The sequence below is a fragment of the Manacus vitellinus genome, unplaced genomic scaffold (assembly GCF_001715985.3).
Source record: "Manacus vitellinus isolate BGI_N305 unplaced genomic scaffold, ASM171598v3 scaffold_2_pilon, whole genome shotgun sequence".
Taxonomy (NCBI): domain Eukaryota; kingdom Metazoa; phylum Chordata; class Aves; order Passeriformes; family Pipridae; genus Manacus; species Manacus vitellinus.
In genome coordinates, this window is record NW_021940208.1 from 48,363,799 (window position 1) to 48,385,595 (window position 21,797).

At 39.2% G+C, this 21,797-nt stretch overlaps 1 protein-coding gene across 1 annotated transcript in view; it reads left to right on the plus strand.

Annotated features, from left to right (window-relative positions):
• PCCA (propionyl-CoA carboxylase subunit alpha) overlaps positions 1 to 21,797 on the plus strand; it is a 270,550-nt gene that overhangs the window by 243,838 nt on the left and 4,915 nt on the right. Inside the window, exon 21 of the mRNA XM_029960846.1 lies at positions 11,152 to 11,292. Within this exon, the coding sequence (XP_029816706.1) occupies positions 11,152 to 11,292 (141 nt within the window). The remainder of the gene's footprint in view (positions 1 to 11,151; positions 11,293 to 21,797) is intronic.

Genomic DNA, 21,797 nt, shown 5'->3' on the forward strand with positions numbered 1-21,797 from the left:
GGATTCCTCATCCCTGAAAGTGTTCAAGGCCACATTAGATGGGACATTGAACAATCTGGATTAATTTCTCAAACACACAATTTTTTTCCAGGCAGATATGTCGGTATTAATGTGCAGTGCAGCAACTCATTTAGTTCTTATTGAATTGAAAGTTCTAACTGAACTATCTTGGATGATACCATGAACTCACTGAAATCAGTGAGACTACTGACAGAAACAAATCCAGAACAAGATTGGATCCAGGATTTAAAGCCTCTCTATCTCTAAAGTGGTCTGTGATGCTACTAAACCCCCTAGAGCAGTAGTCAGGCTGTGTAGTCGTCATGGTGTGAGAGCAGAGTGCCCTGTCATGGTGTGAGAGCAGAGTGCCTGTCTGGAAGGCGTATGGAAGAGTTTGTCACACTGTTTATGTAAAGTTGCACCATCTTAGATGACTTTTCTCATACGTGTACTCACTCCTTTCTCACAGCTTTCCCTCATGACCTGCTAGACTCCTGCTTTGAGTTTTGAATTTTCAACAGCATTGAATTTTTAACAAATGCATCTGGACCTGCCCAGGTTCAAGAGGCTTCATATGTTAACTTTCCTAAGTCCATATTTCAATCCAGAGAGGATTAAAATAATAAAAAAAAAAGATTCAAATGTCTATAAAAAGGCCTTGGCCTTCTATACACATTTTTCTCCAGTTGTATATGTCATTGTGCTACCTGCTGTTCAAAACAAAACAGAAAGATGCTGTGGCTTACCGAGTAGTATTTGGAAGCACTCCAAGGCAAATTAACAGACCAAGCTCTAAGCAGTGCTTGCCCAACCATTAGAAAACTTCGTAAGCTGTGAAAGAATGCAGTTTGCTCTGCAATTTTCTCCCTATGAAACACACAGACTAAAACCATTTTTGCAGTCAGTGGAAAATAAGACCTATCTAAATGTTCTGTGGCCTCAGAGTGAATGAAAGACCTCTCTCTGTGCTTTTTCCTTGGTTGAAGCGAGTGCCATAAGCAGCGCTTGAAGGGAAGAGGAGTCAAACATTTATTATATCCTGGCCACCCAGAGGCAGAAAAACATCGATGTCTACAAATGAAGCAGCATTTGCTTGACATTTGTCTAAATGGATTCTACTCAGTAGGTTGTTTGGGTTTTTTTTCTAGTGAGGGATGTGTTTTGTCCCAAATCAGATAGTAGTTTTCAAAAAGTACTTCCTTACTAAACTTACTGCATAGCTTACAGATTTGTAGTTAACCAGAATGAAGCAAGCTGCAAAATAATAAGTATCCTTCAGGTGTGGGTTGGTATGTAATTGGTGCTATAGTTTTACACTTCTTTGGCTTTTCCCTTTTTATAACTCATTACTTTGGTCTCTAGTCAAACCAAATTCTATAGGTTGCTTTTGTGAGCTTTGTGCCATTCATTATCAATGGACTTGCTTTTTAGGATTGTGAGAATCCATTAGTCCAACAAGTTATCTTAGCAAGACGTAAAGCCAAGTTGGTAGTCACCTGTGGCCGTTGCAGTTCATTGCAACCTTTCTTAGCTGGGGACATCTGTGTAACTCTTCTCAGACGGCGAACTCTGGGATAGCGCAACCAGACTCCTCTCTGAAGGATTTAAAGACTCAGTCATAGGTGATGATATTACCACTACCTCTTACAGCTGCTTTCCAATGGTAAGAACAGGAGCAGGGCAGGTGGCTACTTATAAGGCAGCATATTTTATTTTCAGAACACTGAGCCTTCCTAGCCATGTTGTCTGTGATACAATTGAAACCTCAGGGCAAACATATTACATGTAGGTAACTGTAATGGTATAGTTACGTATAGGTTCCAAGTGGCAGCACACTTAGTCTTGCCTGCTACCACTGAGCCTGTTCCCATTGCCTTCTTTTCCTGCATGCATCTTCTAACAGTGGTAACTTAAGTTGTTCACTTGGCTGTTTGTTTTGTTTTGATTGGTTTTTGTGTGGGGTTTTTTTGTTTATTTGTTTGGTGGTTTTTTAGGACCTTGTCTTTTTTGAAAAACAAATCCAAAAACCCATCCCATTTTTCAGCCATCTGCTTTTTCTCTGCTACATGGTTCTTGTCAGTGGTTACATTTTTATTGTTATATAAAGCAAACAGGTAAAATGTTCTTGCACATTTTAAATACTTGTAGAAATACTTTTTTTAAAATTAATAAATGGTAAAAACCTCAGAATTGTATAATGGGGTTAATCATGTTTAAACAGACTGTCTGTACATAGCTGATGAGATATATTTTTTCCTATTCTAGATAATATTCCATATTTAAGGGGTATGATTTTGTAAACACTTAGGTGTGTGATTTGCCTTATACTAACAAGCAGTCCTGATGGCTACAGTAGGCCGGGTTACATGTGAAAAGTTAGGCAAAAAGCTTGCAGGATTGGGGCACATTTCAGAAAACAAATAGTTGCTTTTTCTTGTGCAGATATTTTCGTGTGCTTTTTCAACAGGTTTTATCAGAGAAATACAAATTATTACAGTAGGAGCTTCTGGTGTTTTGAGACAAAAAACAAGTTGCTAGTGATGTAACTAAACCATTTTCACAAAGTTGCAAGTGTTTCTAACCAACCTGCAGATGAATTGAGGCAGTGGTGTGTGTTTTACCTATGTTCCACGTGTACTCAGGGCAGTTCTGCTCGGTTTTGTCATTAAATAGCAGATTAAAAGTAAGTGTTTGTAGTATAAGTTGACCATATTTGAAGCATAGGAGTGATGAAAGTGATGCATTATGTTACTGTAACATACTGACATTATCAATTACGTGTTATTAAACAGCTTAGCTAACTGAGTGATTTACCTTGTGTTTAACTGCTTCTTTCAATTAAAGGTAGCAAATGCTGTAGAACTGGGGCACAATCATAGACACCATATATTTTCTCCTGTTAACACCAGTACTGCTGACATGCAAGTGATGGGAGTGTTGGCATTTTGCTGCAGGCTCTAATGGGCAAGTTTAAATGGTCTAAAAAAGGTGATTAATGATTGGGAACAGGACTGTTACACAGCTTCACAGCTCTTTTCCTCAATGCATTCCCATTTATGTCGACTAGGCCACACTTGGGAGGTGTTACTTCAAAGTAGTCAACACAGGGGATTTTTTTCCTACTGCCATTTGTTTCTATTTCTTAGGTCCCTTTGCTTGTGCAGGTATAGCTAGTGTTTCCTGGAAGTTATAAGCTTCAGTGATAAAGGAGGATAATCCACAGGCTAGTATGTCTGGTGATCAAAATCTAAACTGTTGAATTCTACTGTCATTACAAGACATCTTTAACATCATTCTGTTTACTTATGTGTATTGTGTTGGAAATAATCTAAAGGTTCCTCTCAGAATAACTGAAGCACTTCATCAAACAATATGTGATTCTCTTCTGCTATTCACTTGATTTTTGCAGCAAGCAGTAATTTGTACATTAGTACTGCTTGTTTGTAATGGGTAACTGTCCACCCCTAAGCTCTCCCCCCCTTATATATGTGGATACACATCTACATATATATTTTTATGTGTATTTCTTTGGGAGCTGAGATCAATAAACACTGCTGCAACACTTGAACCACTTCTGTCCCAGTAATAATTAGCTGCCATGAGTAGGAAAAAAAAAGTAGTTCTAAAAGCAAATTAAAAGCAAAGTTTGAAAAGCTAGCATGTCACTCTTCTTAATGAACCACAGGACAGTGAGGTGTCTAGCAGATATAATGCATTCTCTTTGCTCTTTTAAGCTAAGGCAGTATCAAACACTAGATTAGTGGGGCTTGAACACTCAAGGGGAAGGTACCTTGTGTTTCTTGGAAACTCTCTTAGAGTTTGTGACTGAAAGCACTTGCTCTTAAGTATCGTGTTGCAAGAGAAACAGATGTATTTTTTTAGAACAGGACATTGTGTAGTATTTGATTTGCTAGCATTTTGTCTTGGCATTTTTTTAGTGATCAAAGTATGAAGTTAAGTCTTAGCTGTGTACAAATAAGCTTTCCAAAAAAGACACTTAAGAAAAAAAGTTTATACAACAATTTGGGGGCAGAGGGAGAGAGGAGATTTAGATTTGGAGTGCAGTGGCTCTGATTCCCGCAGATATACTAGAGCCACTCTCCTGCAGAATAAAAATTATGCCAAACATATTTGCAGTATCTGTAGGGGAAGAAGCATAGCTCAAAGAAGAGCACATCACCCAGTTGGCTTGTCCTTGAATGTAGCGTTTGAGATGGCATTGTGTTTCATCTTCCTTTTTTAATGCTATTTTTAGGAAACCAAGCCTGGGGTAGGCATGCTGGAGGCTCCTTGTGTGTGTTTGTTCCCTGTCTTTGCAGTAACTTTGACTCAGTTAATCGATTTCAGCCAAGCATATCAGAGGAGGAAGGATTCCAAAAACATTATGGTCCAACCGGTTTCTTGAGTAAAATGTATCCAGTTGGAGGAGGAAGCTGCAACTCTGTGTGGTTAGGGAGTGTGGTCGGGAGTGTGGTCAGAGGGTTTGGTTAAACTAGGTTTTTTTAAGGTGAGAGAGTTCACACTGGGGAGCGCAGTTGCGAACACCCCTGAGGGTGCAGTGGTGTTTTAGATGACAACCAACTACAAACCCCATCTGAGAGAAAGCAGGCTTTGATGGTCCTGGTGCTGACACCGCTACTTGTTACTTCTGAGAGATTCTCCTCTTGTTTGTGCAGGAGGATTTTTAGGAGTTTTCTTGTCCCTGTATATGCACGGGCATGTGAGTGATTGTTACTACAGGTGTGTAAAGCTGCCTCCTTTCTTCCTCCTTATTAGTACATTTAACTTATCAGTAGCCACTTGAATGTCTTGGTTGGTTTTTTGTTTGGCTGGGTTTTATTCGTCTTTTACACCCCACCCCCACCCCCCGTTTGCAATGCCTGTATTTTTGGTCCTCGGTTGTGTCAGGGGAACATCTGAACATCTGCTTTGGATAGTTTGCAAGTGTTACTTTTTAACTCAGGCCCCCAAAATCCGGGCAGTGTGGTGACTGTTCCCAGGGCATGCTCAGCCTGCTACTTGTCTTTTGGAAGCATGTGTTGAGGCTCATTACACATATTTATTCTTCAGTTTTGTATCTTGGCTTGGATTCCCTGCTACGATTCTGTTCTGAAATGATGATATAAACAATATATTTTTTTTTCCCTTAAGCATCAGTGCAGCACTTTTCCCCCTCTAGTTCATAGTAGTACTGCTTGTGGGCAGGTTTCAAAGGAATCTCATCTCCATATGGTTTTACTCGATAATCCTTTATCCACCGTCTTCAGCTCTCATTCCGTTGCTTTCTTGCCTGTGGCTACGTTTCTATCTCTGCATCAATTAGCACAGTGATTTATACAACAAGCAAGCAGTTTAGAGGTAATGGTACACAATTAACATCTCATTCCACCATAAAGGGTATGCTAAATACCCCAGTCACTGCTTTCTCTGCCTGGAATTGAAATAAGTGTTTGTCCTAATTCATATGCTATCTGATGTGAAGTGGGCCTGCTTTGTACAGCACTACACCATTAATCTAATTATAGATAGCTGCAAATGAAGTGCTGTCTGAGCACAGAGACTGAAGAAAATAGCGCTTTTGTCATTTAGCGTGACTCTGTGAAGCAAGATCGCACTTTACACGGCAGCATGGCAAAATGGGAATCTGAATAATATTGCTGCCTGTTGCATCTTTTCTAATTACAACAGCATTGTAAACACAACTGGGCGCTGATATAAATAGAGCTGTAGATACGCTGTCATGTGGGTTGTAGGAGAAAATCCTTAGTGTGCTGTTGTATTAAATGATGCATCCTGATTGACAGCTACCTTGAGACTGCGCTGATGGAGTTGTCAAAGCATTATGCTAACGGGCTGCTCGGCGGCGGCAGCTGCGGCCGCTCCCGCTCAGCGCCCGCCCGCGCCGCTCCCGGCTCCCGCGCCCTGCCCGGCCGCCGGCGCGCTCCCAGGGAGGATATCGCCGGGCTTGCCGTCTGTCCCCTTTCGATTCTGCCTGTTCAGCCGCAGTCTGAAGCGGAGGGAAGCTATTTTTGCGTGACTTTAACCCTTGGTAGGTTTCTCTAGAGTGCTAATTATGTATCACACAAGGAATGGAAAGTGGGAAATGTGGCTGAATTACAAGTCTAATTAAGTTTCTGCTGCTGGAGTGTGTACTACGTGGTGGTGAGGCTCCTCTCGTTTATCTTTCCCTTTTGCTGCTACTAAAGGCTCATGATTTTTGTGGCTGTTTTGGTATTTTTATTTTTATTACTATTATTATTTAACAGCTTTCTCCGTAGCGTGTTGAGTGTTTGCTCCGCCATCAGACTAAAAGTGCCGTTATTTTGCGCAGATGTTAATGTTAGTCCTCCCCACCACCCTGTGGAAGTAAATCACCTCTAGAACTCGGTCTTCGGGGAAAAAAGCCTCCGTGATTTGCAAAATGTCATTTATCTCCCCGTTGAGTAAGGAATCCTTGACTCTGAAAGAAAGTAGTGCCTAACATCTTCGAGTTATATGGAATAAATACATCGTTTTCCCGTTTAGGTGCTGTGGTGGAAATCTAAGCAAGGGTACGGTCATGATGGTTAAGTGTATAATGATAATAAAAAAGGCAGCGTGCTCATTGTGTTCAGAACTGGAACGTTGCTTGATGTTGCTTGGAGTGAATACTGAATAACCTACTCCTTGTGAGTCGATGACGTCCAAGTGCAGGTGACAACAGTTAAGTAACTTGAGGCAGGATGTGGAATGTTAAAGGAAAATTATGTGACCACTGTTAATACATTTCACTGGTTCCAAAAATGAGACTGTGAGGCTAGTGAAAATAATGAAGACACAGAGCAGACAATTTCTGTACTGAAATCTGAGCTACCTAAGATTTTCACCCTTCTGACCACAAGAATGACAGACATTTGAAAAACATGCTTGAACATTTAGGTAAAGCATACTGAAAATCCACATCTGGTCAGCAGTCCAAACACTGTCATAAGTAACATATGGGTAGTGATTGCTCTATAAAATCTCCAATGGAATTTGAACATTTACAGGTTCTGAGACATGAATTTCAAGGGTACAAGAAGATCATATTTAATAAACTAGTGTGAGATGTACCAGAGTGCAATTTTGAGCATTTTAGTGAAGATTTGCAATGTTTAGTTGCAGGCGGTAAGGGAACCAAACTACAGAACTTATTTTTAAGCACAGATGGGGCCAGATATGCTCTGGTGACCTTTTTTGTAGCAGCTAGTCTACTTGTCTAGTGACTTGGAGGATCAGTGCGGTATGTATCAACAAAAAACCTCCACAAAACCCAAGGTATAATTTTTCACCCTATTTACTTATTTTTCTCCCGCCTGCCTCCCCCCAGCCCCTGGTATACACTTCCCCTCCCTCCCCCTTACATTGCTGGTTTTGCACCTTTTATGTTCTTATTGTTGTCATGGACATTTGGTTGTAAGAGGTAGTTTTGCATTACACAAACATCCAATTCATTTAGTGGGAAAGATAGGACAGGATACTGTTACCCTTAGAAAACTATTAAGTAACATCAGTTTTCCCTACTATAATTTTTGTCACCTGACTGTGGACTCCCAACAGTCTGGTGGAAAAGAAACACCTGGTTTCTATGTCATCAAAAGCTGTATGGCTCCTTTTGGTACCGCTTTATTGACTTGACTTTGGCTGGCAGAATTAGGCTTTGAAACCCTGTGGAGTGGAGCAGTGGCTGGTGACAACTACTCATCAGGGCAGATCTGATGGCTAGCAGATTTCCTTGCTCTCAGAGTCCACCTGCAATTTGTTTATGACTCCAACAAATGTTTCTGGTGTAGGCCAGTGAAAAACCTCCTGGTCGCTATTTATAACCCAAACTTCACAGCCTTCCCCAATTTACGCCCCTTCTTTCTCCCATCTCTTCCTCCTCCCGAGGATAAAGGAAAAAAATCTGAACCTCATCCGCACTCGTTAGTAGCATATCAAAACTTCTGCTTCCTATGTTCGGCATTGTCCTCACTAAATCAAAGGCATAGCAGCGTGTTCATCATGTAATGAAAAAATGTGCTTTATTCTTAATCGTCTTTGTTGTGGCAGCGCTGGCAGGCGTTGTTTGGCGTGATCTTCCAGAGAGTCCTGTGGCTCTCCCCGAGCTTCAGGCTGTACCCTGGTTAGGTGAACAGCGCCCTGCACCCCACTCCACAACTCATCCCCAGGGATAAGTAACAGCAGTCACAGAGGGATGCTTATGCAGGTATTTAGTGTGGGCCAGCCAAACAGCCGAAATACATCAAAGGTAATCTTAAAGAAGGAACCTTTCTTTTCGTCTTTGTCATTTGTAAACGAACCGTGCCAAAAAAGGCCTTTCCCCAGAAGTTTACTGTTGTTATTTTTTACTTTTTGATTACAGTAACTTGCTTATCCCCCAAACAGACTAAAGAACAATAAACAAATACAAAAGGAAAAGGAACAGCTCATCAATAACAAAGACCTGCGTTTTAAAGCTTTGAGAGTACTGACTCTTACATCTCACTCCAAGTAAAGCAGGAGTCCTGCCGAGAAAGGAATCTAAAAGATATGAAAATTATAAAGATAGTAAAAACAATGTTTGGTAGGGATATTTTAGCTTGGTGTGGAGAACTGAGCTTTAAAGTGCAGCATGCCGAGGAATGTGGTTTTTCCCCCACTGCTGTACGTGGTGGAGTGCATAGGGAATTCTGTATTTCAGCCCCTGTGAAATACTGTAACCTAGATGAAGGTCTGGCTTTCTCTTCAAGTTTAAATTTGAAATTGGGCAGCTTGGAAGTGTTGTATGTGGCTCCAAAAACTAAATGGCATATACACCTAGTCCTTTGAAATCATATCAAAATAGTCTCTTGCAAGAGGCAGTAATACAGTCCACAAATCTTATTTCTGTGTTCTTCCTTTTTTCTTTTTTTTCTCTCCTTTTTTAAAATTTTTTTTTTATTTATTTTCAAACTCTGAGTACAAAGAAGACACTAACCGTGGATACTGAAACTGTGCAATTTGGTGTAATTATATTCCCCCCCATAGATTTAATGAAGGACTTTTAAGTACAATTTATCTTTGATAAATAGTCCCTCTGAACAGAATGTTTATTAGATTGACAGCAGAATACACTCTGCAAGCTTTTTTTCCTTGCCACTTATGACTCAGATGAATTTTAATAGGAGTAAAAAGCTTTTATTTGCACAGTAATTTCACTTAAGGATCATATCCTTCAGAAACTGGCAGACACTTGTATGTCTTGATTGCAAAACAGACACTCAAGAGTAAAGAAACATGCATAAGATGTTATTATTTGACTTGTCACACTGCTGCAATTCTATTTGCAACTTATGTCACCAACTCTCCTATAGGCATCGCCTCCCCTCTCCCTACAGCCTCTACATGAAAGTGTGTGTATGTGCACGCAGACGCGCACTTCTTTTCCAAAGAAACAGGCTGCAGTGAGCACATCACATTGAACGCGGTTGCTTGAGCTGGGAGAGAACTAGCTGTATTTTGGGTTGGAGAATTGTGAGCGCCACAGTCTTAATTGTCATGATGATGCCTGCGGGAGGCTTGGAGTTAAAACTGCTTTTTGCATACAAAATGGTGCTGATTTCCCTGAGCCACATCAATTGTAACCGAGGCACATGGTTGGGAATGGGTCTCAAATCTTTGGGTGCCCCTTACGGCTTCAGGAAATATTATTGTAGCATTTTATTACTTACTTTGGTGAGTTGGGGGGAATTGGTTCGTTTAACCATTTGCTTATATTTCTGATTAAAAGTAAGTATTTCTAAGTGAATGGTTGCACTGTTCATCGCACATAATGTTGTGTGTCCACATGCCATTCATGGATGATGATAATCCTCCTTTACGTTGTTTTAATTTGCCTTTGAAAGCTGCTTTTTAAAGATGTCATTGCAGAATTAATCACCTTTTGCATGTATTTCTAAATACCTTGTTCTGCTCTCTACGGAAGCAGAAGGTAGAGTTCCCCTTTACCTTCACCATAAGGATATCGGATTTTTTCTGTCCATGTAAAAATGAAAAGTAAAGACATGCTATTGTTAATAAAACAATAGCTAATTGTTTTGGAGGAAAACATACTGTTCCAAGCAAGGTGTTGAACTTTACATCGGCAAAATACACATTTGAATTGTAAATGCAGTTCATCCGATGCTTATTACTAAAACCTTTGTTTAAATTATTGATGAAGTGCGGTGCTGGTCTTCTCTGGTTGGCCTTGGCGAGGCAGGAGTGTCACGCAGAGACCTGCTGCCATCTACTGGCTTTTTGCAGTCCCTCTCAGGTGCCCTGGGACAAACGTGAAGACCGTCTGTCTGAGGGCAAGCAACTGTCTCAGTGATTAAAATAGTTGACAGTTTTTAAAAACTAAAAGCCTGGAGCTGAAATCAGTTTAGGCAACATTTATATGTTTTCAGAAAGCTTCGTTTAAAGAGATACTCTTAGACACTTCAGGGTCATCATATTCTCTTCCATTTCTAATTGCTGTAAAAAAAATTAGAGAAAACATTTTTTCTCAAGGTAGGTAACAGCTGCTAAACAGTTTTTATTACAGATGAAGAATATTCAATACAACACTGTTTCATCATCTGAAAGAACAGAATTGAAATTGTTTAATATGTTTTAATTGTAAAATCTGAGCAAGTTATTAACTTCAAACACTAAATATGTGGTCAAAAGAAATGTTTAAAAAGTAAACATAATGTTTAAGATCAGTCCTGTTGTTTAAAGTCTGGCAGATTTTCCCAAAAGGTCAATTTGCAATTCAGTACTGCAGTGGAAACAAATCCCTCAATATTCCTTATTCACCAAAGATGATGTGCAGCAAGCATAAGGGCACTTCTAGTTTTAAATTTACATCTTCCCTCTCTACCCCTAATTTTAAAATGAATATGACATCTCTTTACTGTATTTGATTCTTTCCTGTTATGTGCACGTTGCCGCAGATTTGGGTTGCATATTTTTCTTTCTATGTCCTGAAAATGAAACTGAATAAAAATTTCAAACAGTGTTTTTTAGACACCCCTGTGAAGAACAGATAACAGATGCATTACATAAAAACATAACATAAAATAGTGCAGATTATTGACTGGAATTCACCAACGTGCAGTTTTCTAAAACATTCCTCTTCCTATTCTTTAGTACAAATTACAAATACTGACGAAGGTTGCTGCGGAGCTGAGCAAGTACATGCCAGAGAAAGCAGAAGAGGACACCTCCAGCATTTTGAGATCTCCTATGCCTGGAACAGTGGTGGCAGTTTCTGTCAAGCCTGGCGACACGGTAAGAAATGTGATCTATATATCTGCATTTTCATTACATATTCCACAGAAATTTCTCCTTGGTGTAACTGAAACTACAGGTCACAGGGTTTGACTTCTTTTTTTTTTTTTTTAACATCACCTGTAGAATAAAGTGTGATGAAGGATGTGTGCTGTTTTTCATTTGAATTATAAAGACTAAACTGGCTTTAAGAGGAAAATTTTCAGCCTGGTACAAGTACACAGCTGAAACTGAAGAAATAGCTTGTATTTGTACCCCAAATGCCTTGAGGGGGGGAGGATAGGGACGAGGGAGAAAATTCTGTGTATGTGTGTGTGCATGTAAATATGCATAAGTGTATATATATATGTATACATACGTATATAGTTAGTTAGTTAGTGCTAGCAGGAGTAGACTGTTGATTTTCTGCCCTGAAGTAATGAAAATATTACTAAAAAAAAAGGGACACAGGAGTGATATATAATTTCCCTCCCCTTTTTCTTTTTTAAGAATTTCAAAGACACATGAATATACACATGAATTGGGAATCCTATGCTGGGAATTCCCAGTCTCATGTGGTAATCTTGTTCTGCAGAAGGAATAAACTTGCCATACAGAAGGGCAAGGGAACATGCTGTTGTTGTCCTGGGGATTTCCAGTGATTCTTACCTTACACTGAGCTGGAAACAAATATAAATATAGTGTTTTAAAGTTACATTTAAATACTGACTTGAACTCAGCTTTATATGAAATCCTACCACATTGTAGCATATGTTATTTCTAAGGTCAGGGCCCTTATCTCTCATAACCATTGAAAGCAAGGAAGTGATTGCAGACATAGGAATATTTGAATCAGATTTTGCATACTAATTTTAAAGTACTGTTGTCAGTTAAATGATGCCATAAACATGTATGTGGCACTACAGATTTTCTTGAGAGATTGTGCAGAAATGGGATCAAGATCTGAAGTCCAAAATCAACATTGCATCTACTAGGTGACAGTTGTCGATCGTGCTGGTAAAGTGATTTGTTTGCTTACATTTTGCTATGATACCACTTTTGGATTTAAAGTATATGGTTGCTTCTGTCTGTCTACAGGGAGAAGGGAGTCATCATGTTAATATTAAAGATCTGCAGGTGCCAATGTTACTATTAATGAAACAAAGACATTTCAGAGGAAACAAAACTAAGTACTGATTAGAAATTAGAAATTCTTTTAGCTTTTACAGTTAGTTTTCTGTTTTTGTGATTTATACGTGCACACACACACTGTTTACATACTTTAAATAAAAAGAACAGTATTCAATTAAAATTAATCAGTATGTCATCACATGGACAGAGGAATCTGCTTTCTTTGTCTAGGCAATACAAGTGACTGAATGAGGAAGATCTTAAGCAAACGCTTTTTTTTGGTGAAGAATGAAGGGAAACATTTTTAAGTCAAGGATTTTAAGACTTTTAAAATTTGTTTAATATTTATTTTTGAGATGTTAATTCTAAATGTTACCAGCCTTCTTGCCATGAGGAGTAATTCTTGTTGTCTGAAAGGAATACAACCAGTGGAGAAGGAGGCCAGAGCCTAAGGGATTTTAAGTAAATAAATAAATGAACCCCCCTCCAGAAATCCACAAGTGGTGGTGTGCATCAGAGCACAAGTTGTTAAATAATATGTGTGAGATTTTTTTTTCTTTTCTCCTTTCCTGCAGCTTTTTGCTGGAGGCACTGAGTGGCAGAGCATTTGAACAGCATAATCTGTGTTCTGCTGACCTGAGCTTGTCATTGCTAATTGTGTGGCTTTAATTGCAAAAAACACATTTGCGTTATTGAAAAGGGTTTAACTTAAATCCTTCCTTTTCAAGACTACTGTCAAAACGTTAAAAAAAAGCGAGCCAGCAAGTGAGATGAGGGTAACATCAGCTATCGGCACTGAATAAGCAGTGGGATGGTGGGATTCAGATTACGGCGTCTGGGCTGTCCATCAGAAACCACCTCACTCACTACAGCTGTTGAAGGCATGATGGGCAGGGAACTGTAGCTCCGTGATAAATACAGCTCTTTTTGTTGCACTACTTGGGAAAAGTCTAATTTCTTTAGTGTGCTGGAGTAGTGGGAATTTAAGTAGCTCCTATTCTGTGCTTGTAATCGGGTTTGGCAGCTCAAATTTGCATAGTGTGTGAAAACAGCACAGCTGAAAAGTGGGAGAATGCAAGGCAGTTGTCCATCTTTCTCCTCAGGTGTTGCTGGTACTAGCAATAAAGCTATCTGGTGGCTAGCTACTCTGAGGTTATTTTCTCCTAACCTGTGAGCTATAGCATTAGTGCAGCACAGTCCCTGTCCTCACAGAGACATGGTCTCAGAGTGATGAGTAGCAGAGGGAGCTGGGCTGCCATACCCTTCCTTCATGTGTAATTTAGAAATTGTGAAAAACTGACTGGAGAGGGTCACCTCATCCTTGTCTGAATGGCCGCACTTGCAAACTGTTTATTACCTATGGTTCAGCTGTAGGGCATTGTGCCTGGTCAGGTAAAGCATGTGGTGTTAGTCCCTCTCTGTGTGTCCATAGCCAAAGGAGAAGGCAGTGCTGATCTCTGCGTTAGTTTTCCCCACTCGACTTGTCATTGTTTTCCTTGGAGCATGGTGTTCTCTTTTGGCTGTTGTTGCTGAAAAATACTTCGGTCTGTTGAAACCTGATAGAAGATTGCGTGAGCATCCTCTATCCAGCTGGTCTGATAAGCAGTTTTCAGTTCATTTTTTGCCAAAAGATATTGCATATTCAAGGAATTTATTTTCTTTTGTCTGTAAGATGATCTATAGATTTTAGTAACACAGTGGGGAAGTGCTGTTTGTCATTTAGAGAGAAGCAGAACTTGTGATGCTGCCAATTTCTTTAGGTTTTTTAGTTACTTTCTACTTTCTTTATTTTCCTTCATGTGATCAGAAGACTATAATTAGTTGTCACTCAGTTATTCCTAGAAGCACAATGAAGGCATTCAGAAGCAGAAAGCAGCATAAACAATGAAACAATTTGAAATCTGGCTGACTGGAAAGAAGGTTAATATTATTTAGGGAAAGAAGTCTTAAATTCAGATTACATTCCTCATGATAACTCAGTGACATTAATATAGGAAATACTCCTTATTGGGGGCTGAGGGTGTTTGCATATTTATTTTGTAAGTAGATTGTTAATGGTATATGTGCATTAGGATGAAATTTGGTTTTGGGGGAATTACTTTTGGTTCCCCATCATGCCACGGCCTAGAGAAACCACTGGGCTTCAAGAATCCAGGCAAGGAACTTGCTCTGTTTCTGCTGACCCTGGTGGCAGCACAAGCTAGCCCTGCTAGCACACAGCAGGATTTTTATGCCAGTGTGGAGATGGCACTGCACGTAGTTTTAATCTCACTGCAGCTACCACAAAGACAGCACCTACTAAGCTGCACAAATGCCCTGCTTTACTCAGAGGGCAGGAAACAGGCAGGCATCTGCAAATATTTCTTCTTCATCTTGAGGTACTTGGCTTGGTTTTGTGCATGTAGGATTCTGTGCACTGAAAGTGCAGGAGTGGGGAAAACTCAAGATCCTAATGGTTGCACAGGTAAAACAATGTTGTCATACCTAAAACAACCCACCTAAAGTGTTCCCACTACTGACTTCGGTAGTCTTAACTGTCCACAGCAACAAAGAAAGATCTTAGCTGTCCTGATTGCCTTGTGACCTTTGCTATGTTTTCATCTATGAATATGGGTTTTGCTTTTTCAGTTTTCTGTCTGTCAGAAATGTGAAGGTGTTTTTCTTTTAGCTCCGTGTTTCTGTTGGTAGTTTTTCTTTTTTAGTTACATTGAGCAGGACAGGTGGCATTACTAATCCAAGCATTGGTCAATAAGCTAATACCTGGCAGCCTAAATCGCTTTAATGATTACCCCTATCCATAAATATGGAAAGCACCTCTGGGTAAACACCACAGCATCACTGAATCTTTGTAGGATTACAGCCAAAAGAAGAGGACAATTAACTATTTTGACCTTTGTTTCTAAATTTCCTCCCTTTCCAGTAATTCAAGATTACTTCAGGTTTTGGAAGTTACCACTGTTCCAACCATTCTTTAAATGTACTTTTCTCATATCAAAATTTCTTATGATTTCAAATTGATAGTAGTGTGGCCATTAATACTAATACTGCATGGGATGAATTTTTTCTACTAATGTCAGCTGTTAAATGTAGATGCTAGTTATCTCAGTAGTTTCAAAATTGGTTAACTTGAAGGCTGATTTTTTCGTTCTTAAACTTATAAAACACATTAGTGCATTCCCACCTTTTAAAACTAATTAAGGAAGATGTTTTAAACTGCATGCCTCTTTCAGTTCAGTTGCATGCATTTTATTTCAATTTTTCTTGTTATTCTTTGAAGAACAGTTTAAAAGAATCTTTGTCCATGATTTTCCATTTCACAAGCCTTGGTAAGTTTTTGCTGTGGGAAAAGATGTTTTGCTTGACCTTTACCGCTGAAATGCTCACTACTAAAACCAAAACAAAATAGCTTTTTAAATTCTTTTTCTCCCTACATCCTTCATTCTCATGAAAGAAAAGATGGACTTACAAACTTACCTGTTGCTGTCAGCATTTGTGTGTTGTTTTAAATTGTATTTGCCATTCAGACCTCAAAATCTTAAAAAAAAAACTTCTCTTTTTCTTCTGGTTGGAATTCATAACAGAGAAACGACAACAGTAAAAAGGAGTAGGGTATAATTAAGAAGGAAATCCTAATCTGATGCTGAGGTAGAAATAGTCAATATTATTAGAGTTTCCTCCTTGGGGAAAAATGTTACCAATCCTTTGAAATTAATTAACAGATTTTTTTATTATTATTATTTTGATGTACTTTGCATTTGCAAATAATAAACAACTTTTTAGCTGTTGCTAAAAAAGTTGGCTGATAAAGACTGGACTGTGTTAGCACAAGAATGTCCTCCAGAAGTGCTCTGCCTGCATATCACTTCCCCAGCACGCTGGGATCTCAGAAGCAGTTGGGGAAGTGTGTTTTGGATAAGTGGGAGTGCAATGAACAGTGCTGATTGCTGTCAGGGGGACATCAGTGACCTTTAGTCAGAGGTCAGAAAATTTGGGATGTGCTATGTTTGGATTCATTCGTTAAAGGAGTGTGGCAAAAAAAGTTTAATAATGATTTGTCAAGTACTATTAATTGCCGCTAATTATACTTGCAGCTCTGTAGCTCTGGTTTCAAAGTTAATTTGGAAAGAAGAGGAAACTTGCACTAATTATTTTACATGGTAATGGACAATGCCAAGGAATTTCAATTGTTGCTCATCCAATTCCTCTTGATTTGTTTTTTTGTTGGATGCTGGCTGCCAGATTGCCAACAAGTCAGAGAGAAAAGAATCTGGGAAGGGAATGATACCGGCATGGACTAAGTTTAAACAATAAATAAACAAACAAAAATCCCAGTATCTTCATAGATAGTGAATGCATACTTAGTTCATTGTTCAGTGGTTTTGCACAAGCATAAACAAGATGCATGTCTGTAATTATTTTGCAGAAGGCTACAAGAGAGGATAACTCTCTTTCATAGGGCATTGTCCCTTCTTACAAGGCTCAACAGGGACACAGTTGTAGCATAGTGGAAATTGTGAGTGATGTTTACTGGTGTCTTCTCAAGGCTGAGGAAGGAGATATCACTTTTAACCACCTCTAAGATCATATTTACTTAGGGCTGTGATTGTTTTTTTCCACTGCAGCTCCAAGAGCCTTAAAACTGTTATGCATCAGAACACCTGTGTTCTAAATATAATGGTCTTAAAAATGTAATTGAAGGATTTTCACTTTTGTAGGCAAATCAGCAGGGTTGATATTGATCTGTCTTTTTAGGGAGCCACAGTGCACCAGAAGGTGATACTGTAGAGGGCCCCGTAAACCCTCGGAGCCTTCTGTCTAATTTGGCAGAAAAACACAGAATGTTGGACAACAAAAGAAGGATCCGATTCCGTAAGAAATCTTCATCCCTCTCACATCCTTTTCACAAGATAAAAAAAAAAAAGACTTAATTTTTTCAGCTGCACACAATGATTTGGTGCTCACTCTTGCATTGAAACAGTTGCTGTCAGAACAGGCAGGAAACAGTTCTCTTTTAATTGCTGAAATCATTCGGAAGTGCTTCATGCACGGCTTCTATACAGCAGATGCTGTGCATTAATTGGCCTGTGTAGGGCTGACCCAGGGTTCCTTGCAGCGGGCCCAATTTTAGGCAGAGGGTTTAAATAGCTTATTTCTTATTTTGTATAACCTGGCGTACATTATGAGCGCGCCTGCACGTGGGGTACTTCATGGTCTGCAGTTTCTAATGTCATGTGGGTTTCAAAACCTGTGCTTCTCTGGTAATGTACTAGCAGCAGGTAAGCTCTAAATACCATCCATCAGGAGCTAATTTTTTTATCCAGATACTCCAATGACTGATGAACCTGTCTTTTGTATGAATGTTCAGCACAGGAGAAAGCCATATGCCCCTGGCACTGGTTCCTATGCATTCTTTACCGTTCGTAGGGAGGAGATTAAGAAAAAAACAAACTCTTACATTACATGTCTTACATTTTTTTAGCAGTTAGCATTTTCTAAAATAGCTCTATTTTTTTTTTTAATTTTTATTTTTATTTTTTTACAGCAAAAGGAGATTTAGGTCTTTTAAAGCAATCTGACTATGACTACTCATTTTCTTTATCAGGAATATTACTGCACACCCTTAATAGGGAACCTTGTTTTGCTACTCCCCGTCTGTTCAAAACAGACCTTAGCCCATTAGAAGGTCCTCCCTTGTGTGGGAAGACCACAGCTGTTACTGTAAATCTCATCCAGTAACTGTATCACCCCCATTTTGTGGCTCTGAAGGATGAAATTGAGAAATGGAATACTGTGCAGTCATCCTTTACATCTCCAATTTTAGGCCTTTGCACATCATTTTCATGCTTTTATTCCAAATCAAACAACATTAGTGAGAAACACTACTCCGTGCTAAATGCTTAGCATCTAAGGCAGCACCTACGATCTTTGTTTTGGAGGATTTAGGATTTGGATGCAAGTTGGGGCTTTGTTAATGGTGGATGTTTTAATTATTTTTTTAATTCCCTCTTTTCCCACCTTCCCCCCCCACCAAATCTTTCCCAATCTCCAGAATCTGCCAGAAGCAGAAATCTAGATGGTAGCGAGGTGCCTAAGATGGAGGATGCTCTGTTATGCCTACACAGAGAAAGTGGGAGCTCAGCATGGCTTACAAACACAACTTTAAAAAGGCTTCTGTTTCTTTAAATCCTTCTGAATAAAGTGGATCTAACTTCTTGTGAAGGATATTGGGGGCTTTAATCAGAAATAAGAAGTGGTTTAAATCATTAGCACAACAAAGCAAACTATAAGCTTGAAGATAAAAGTCTCAGGGGAAAGAGTCCTCTGAAAATAAATGGGACTTGATAGATTTCCATATCATTTATAACTTCCCTTAATTACACTTGGAAGACTTGCCAGTAAAACTGGAAAATTGGCAGCCTATATCCATTATAGTAATTTTGCCGACCATGGCAAGCAGCTGGCTTTACTGGATTTTATTTCCCATCACTCACAATTAATCATCAGCTGGAGATGTCTGAAACTCCTCAAAACGTAGCAATACTGTGTGACATTCAGGCCTCCTTAAAATGCTGAAATCTGCTGAGTAAATGGGCCGAGTTCCCCTTCCAGCGAACTCATTTTGGTGCGAGGCAGGCTGCCGGTTAATGAGTGCCACTTCGATAATCGGATGCGAATGTGAACCCTGACCTCATGTCAAAGGAGAGGACGCAGCAAGCTGGATAAAAGATCGGTGATTCAGATCTGCAAACTTTACACCAATTAGACAGAGAGCGGGGAAATACATCAGTGCCCATTGGGTTTATCAGAAAGACTTGTGGGGCTTGTGACCATTTTGTAAGCCTAACATGGGAGACGTCCTGTCACAATCATTAAGTCTTTATCCGATGACGCACAAAAGTCTGCAGAAAGTGTACCGTGTTCACAGAGATCCCGTGGTAGCAATGCCCTCGGGTGTGCGCTGTCTTTTTGTGTTTCTAGAACTTTAAAGAGCCCTATCTGTAAGTGCAGATAGTCTTTGTGGTCCTCATGTAGGTGCAGTGAGAATGGATTGGGGTTGCTCCTTCTCAGATTCTGCTTCCACCCTGTGGCGTGAGTTGCTTGGTTGGGAAATGACCGGAGACAGTTCCCTGTCCTGTGTGTAACCTTTCAGTCGGAGGAGAGAACAAGGAGAGAACAACCACCGCGCAGTCCCTGAGTTATTCAAACAGTACTATTGACTGTTCCCAAATTCACATCACAAATGTTAGCAGCATTGAGATGTAAATACCCTCCTCTTTAATGATATTTGTATTTCTTCTTCTTTTTTTTTTTTCCTTTTTTTCCCTTTTTTTTTCCCCCTTATCACTCTATGGAGAACAAACTGAACACCTACTTTGAACTGTGCAGTAGACGGTGACAAAATGCAGACTGCAGGTCTAACAGTTAATCACTCATTTATTTTGATATACCAAGCAGTGTAAATGTTGATTTGTCTGTATCATAACTGTGTGAAAAAGATATCTGAGATTTATTTCTTTTAAGAAAAAGAGCCCTTTTATTTTACTTGGTTCCAATCAATCAGATTTTTTGTTTGATTTTAGTTACCTTTTTTGACAGATTTGGGTCATCACCGAGACCTCTCTAAATTGAAATGTAAAGATGGTAGTATACATTGGTTTACCATCTACTGAAAGAAGTAAATTATACAGTGAAAATGCAGCACTAAAAATGGTCCAGATAAATCCTTAAATAAGTTAGCAAGAACTTGTGCACATCGCTGCAGTTTTCATTTGCCGGCTAAATAACAGGTAAAAGGATATGTGCAATTATGGAATGAAAGAAAGCATACAATGCTTAAAAGGCTGAAAAAGAGAAAAAAGAGATACAAGTGCCTAATTTTAGGATTTGTTGCTTTGCAACACAATGAGCAGAGCTGTAGAGGTTTAACATAAGAACAGTAATTAAACTTCTGTGCTTAAGTGAGACTTATGCCAAGGTAATTTTCAACAAATTGCGCATCATCAGAAGTACTGACACAGCATTTTCACGCGTGGTACCTGCTGAGTGCCTTCTCCCTTCCAAATTAGTGAGACTCTAGATATTAACTGAATACTTTGACTATATATTTTGTGGTTTGAGGGGGGTTATTTCCTTCCCAGACACTGATTCTCTTGTCATCAACCCAGCAGGTATTATATAAAGCACAAAACTTTATTTTTGAGAAAGGGAAGAAAATGAGAAGAAATTTAGATTAAGGGGTATTTCCACCCCACAATTGCTAATATTTCCTGGCATTTTAGCACCATACTTAAGATCTACAGAGACAATTCTGTATTTTTCCAGTAGATGTGTTTCCAGAACTCTGTTTAGATAATTACTAACTGGTTCATTTGCACACCATCCACCTGATGAAGCCATGTTACAGTTAAATCGCACCAGGGCTCAAGAAAAGAGTTTCTTGTGCCCTTGAAATTAGGCCACTGAATTCCAACCTGTCCTGCTTGGCATCTCAATCTTCAGCAACCTTTAGAGGCCCATGTTGTTGGCTCTCTGATAGTTGAGTTTAGCCAGAGGATGGCAAAGTTGCTTTTGAAATGCATTTTTTAATAATAGCATTATTTAAAAAAAGCCCTCCAACAAACATTCTTGCCTTTTTATTTTTTTTTGTTCTTTTAAAGTCAGTAGTAGATAATTCATAGCTTCTTCTTAACCTCAGAAAGTTCAGAGCAGATGGAAGAAAAGACAAGCATTGAGATGAGGAAGAGAGAAGAAGCAATAAAGGAAAGAGTGAGCTGGTGGGACAAGGCTATGGGCAGAGCCGCAGGTGTGGAAGGAAGGAGACAAAAGACAGGGAAATGGAATAGATGGGAAATAACTGGGGACAAAGAGCAAGTCTGATACTATTCACCAAATTTGACACTGCTAATGACTTAAATGCTCACCTGAAGCTCAGGATGGAATTTCTGCAGGTGAAGCATTGGGTGTTGGTTATTCTCTGTATCCAGTTAATATACCGTGTTCCCATAGCAAATACTTTTCATATTTACCTTCTAAAACCTGTCATAGTGTAGTTGAAGTGTGTTGGAGAAAGGGTGTGTAAGCACCTTTTAATGTCTTTTCTTCTGTCTTGCTTAGAGCCTCTAGTGCTTTTCAGTCACTGTTAGTGAAAAAAAGCTTTATTTAAATTTTTGTAATGTTCTTTATGCAATGTGCATTTGATCTCTGACTTCACATCTGTCTGTTAATATATTCCTCCAAAGTGGTACACACTTGTCCTGAGATATGTATTATTCATTTTACATATAATTAGAGAAATATATCTATGTGTATATTTGTATGTGTATAAACAAACACATTTTGTTGGCACTGGCACATATAACAGTGCATAAATCAGACCTCTGCAGGTTTCAGATTAC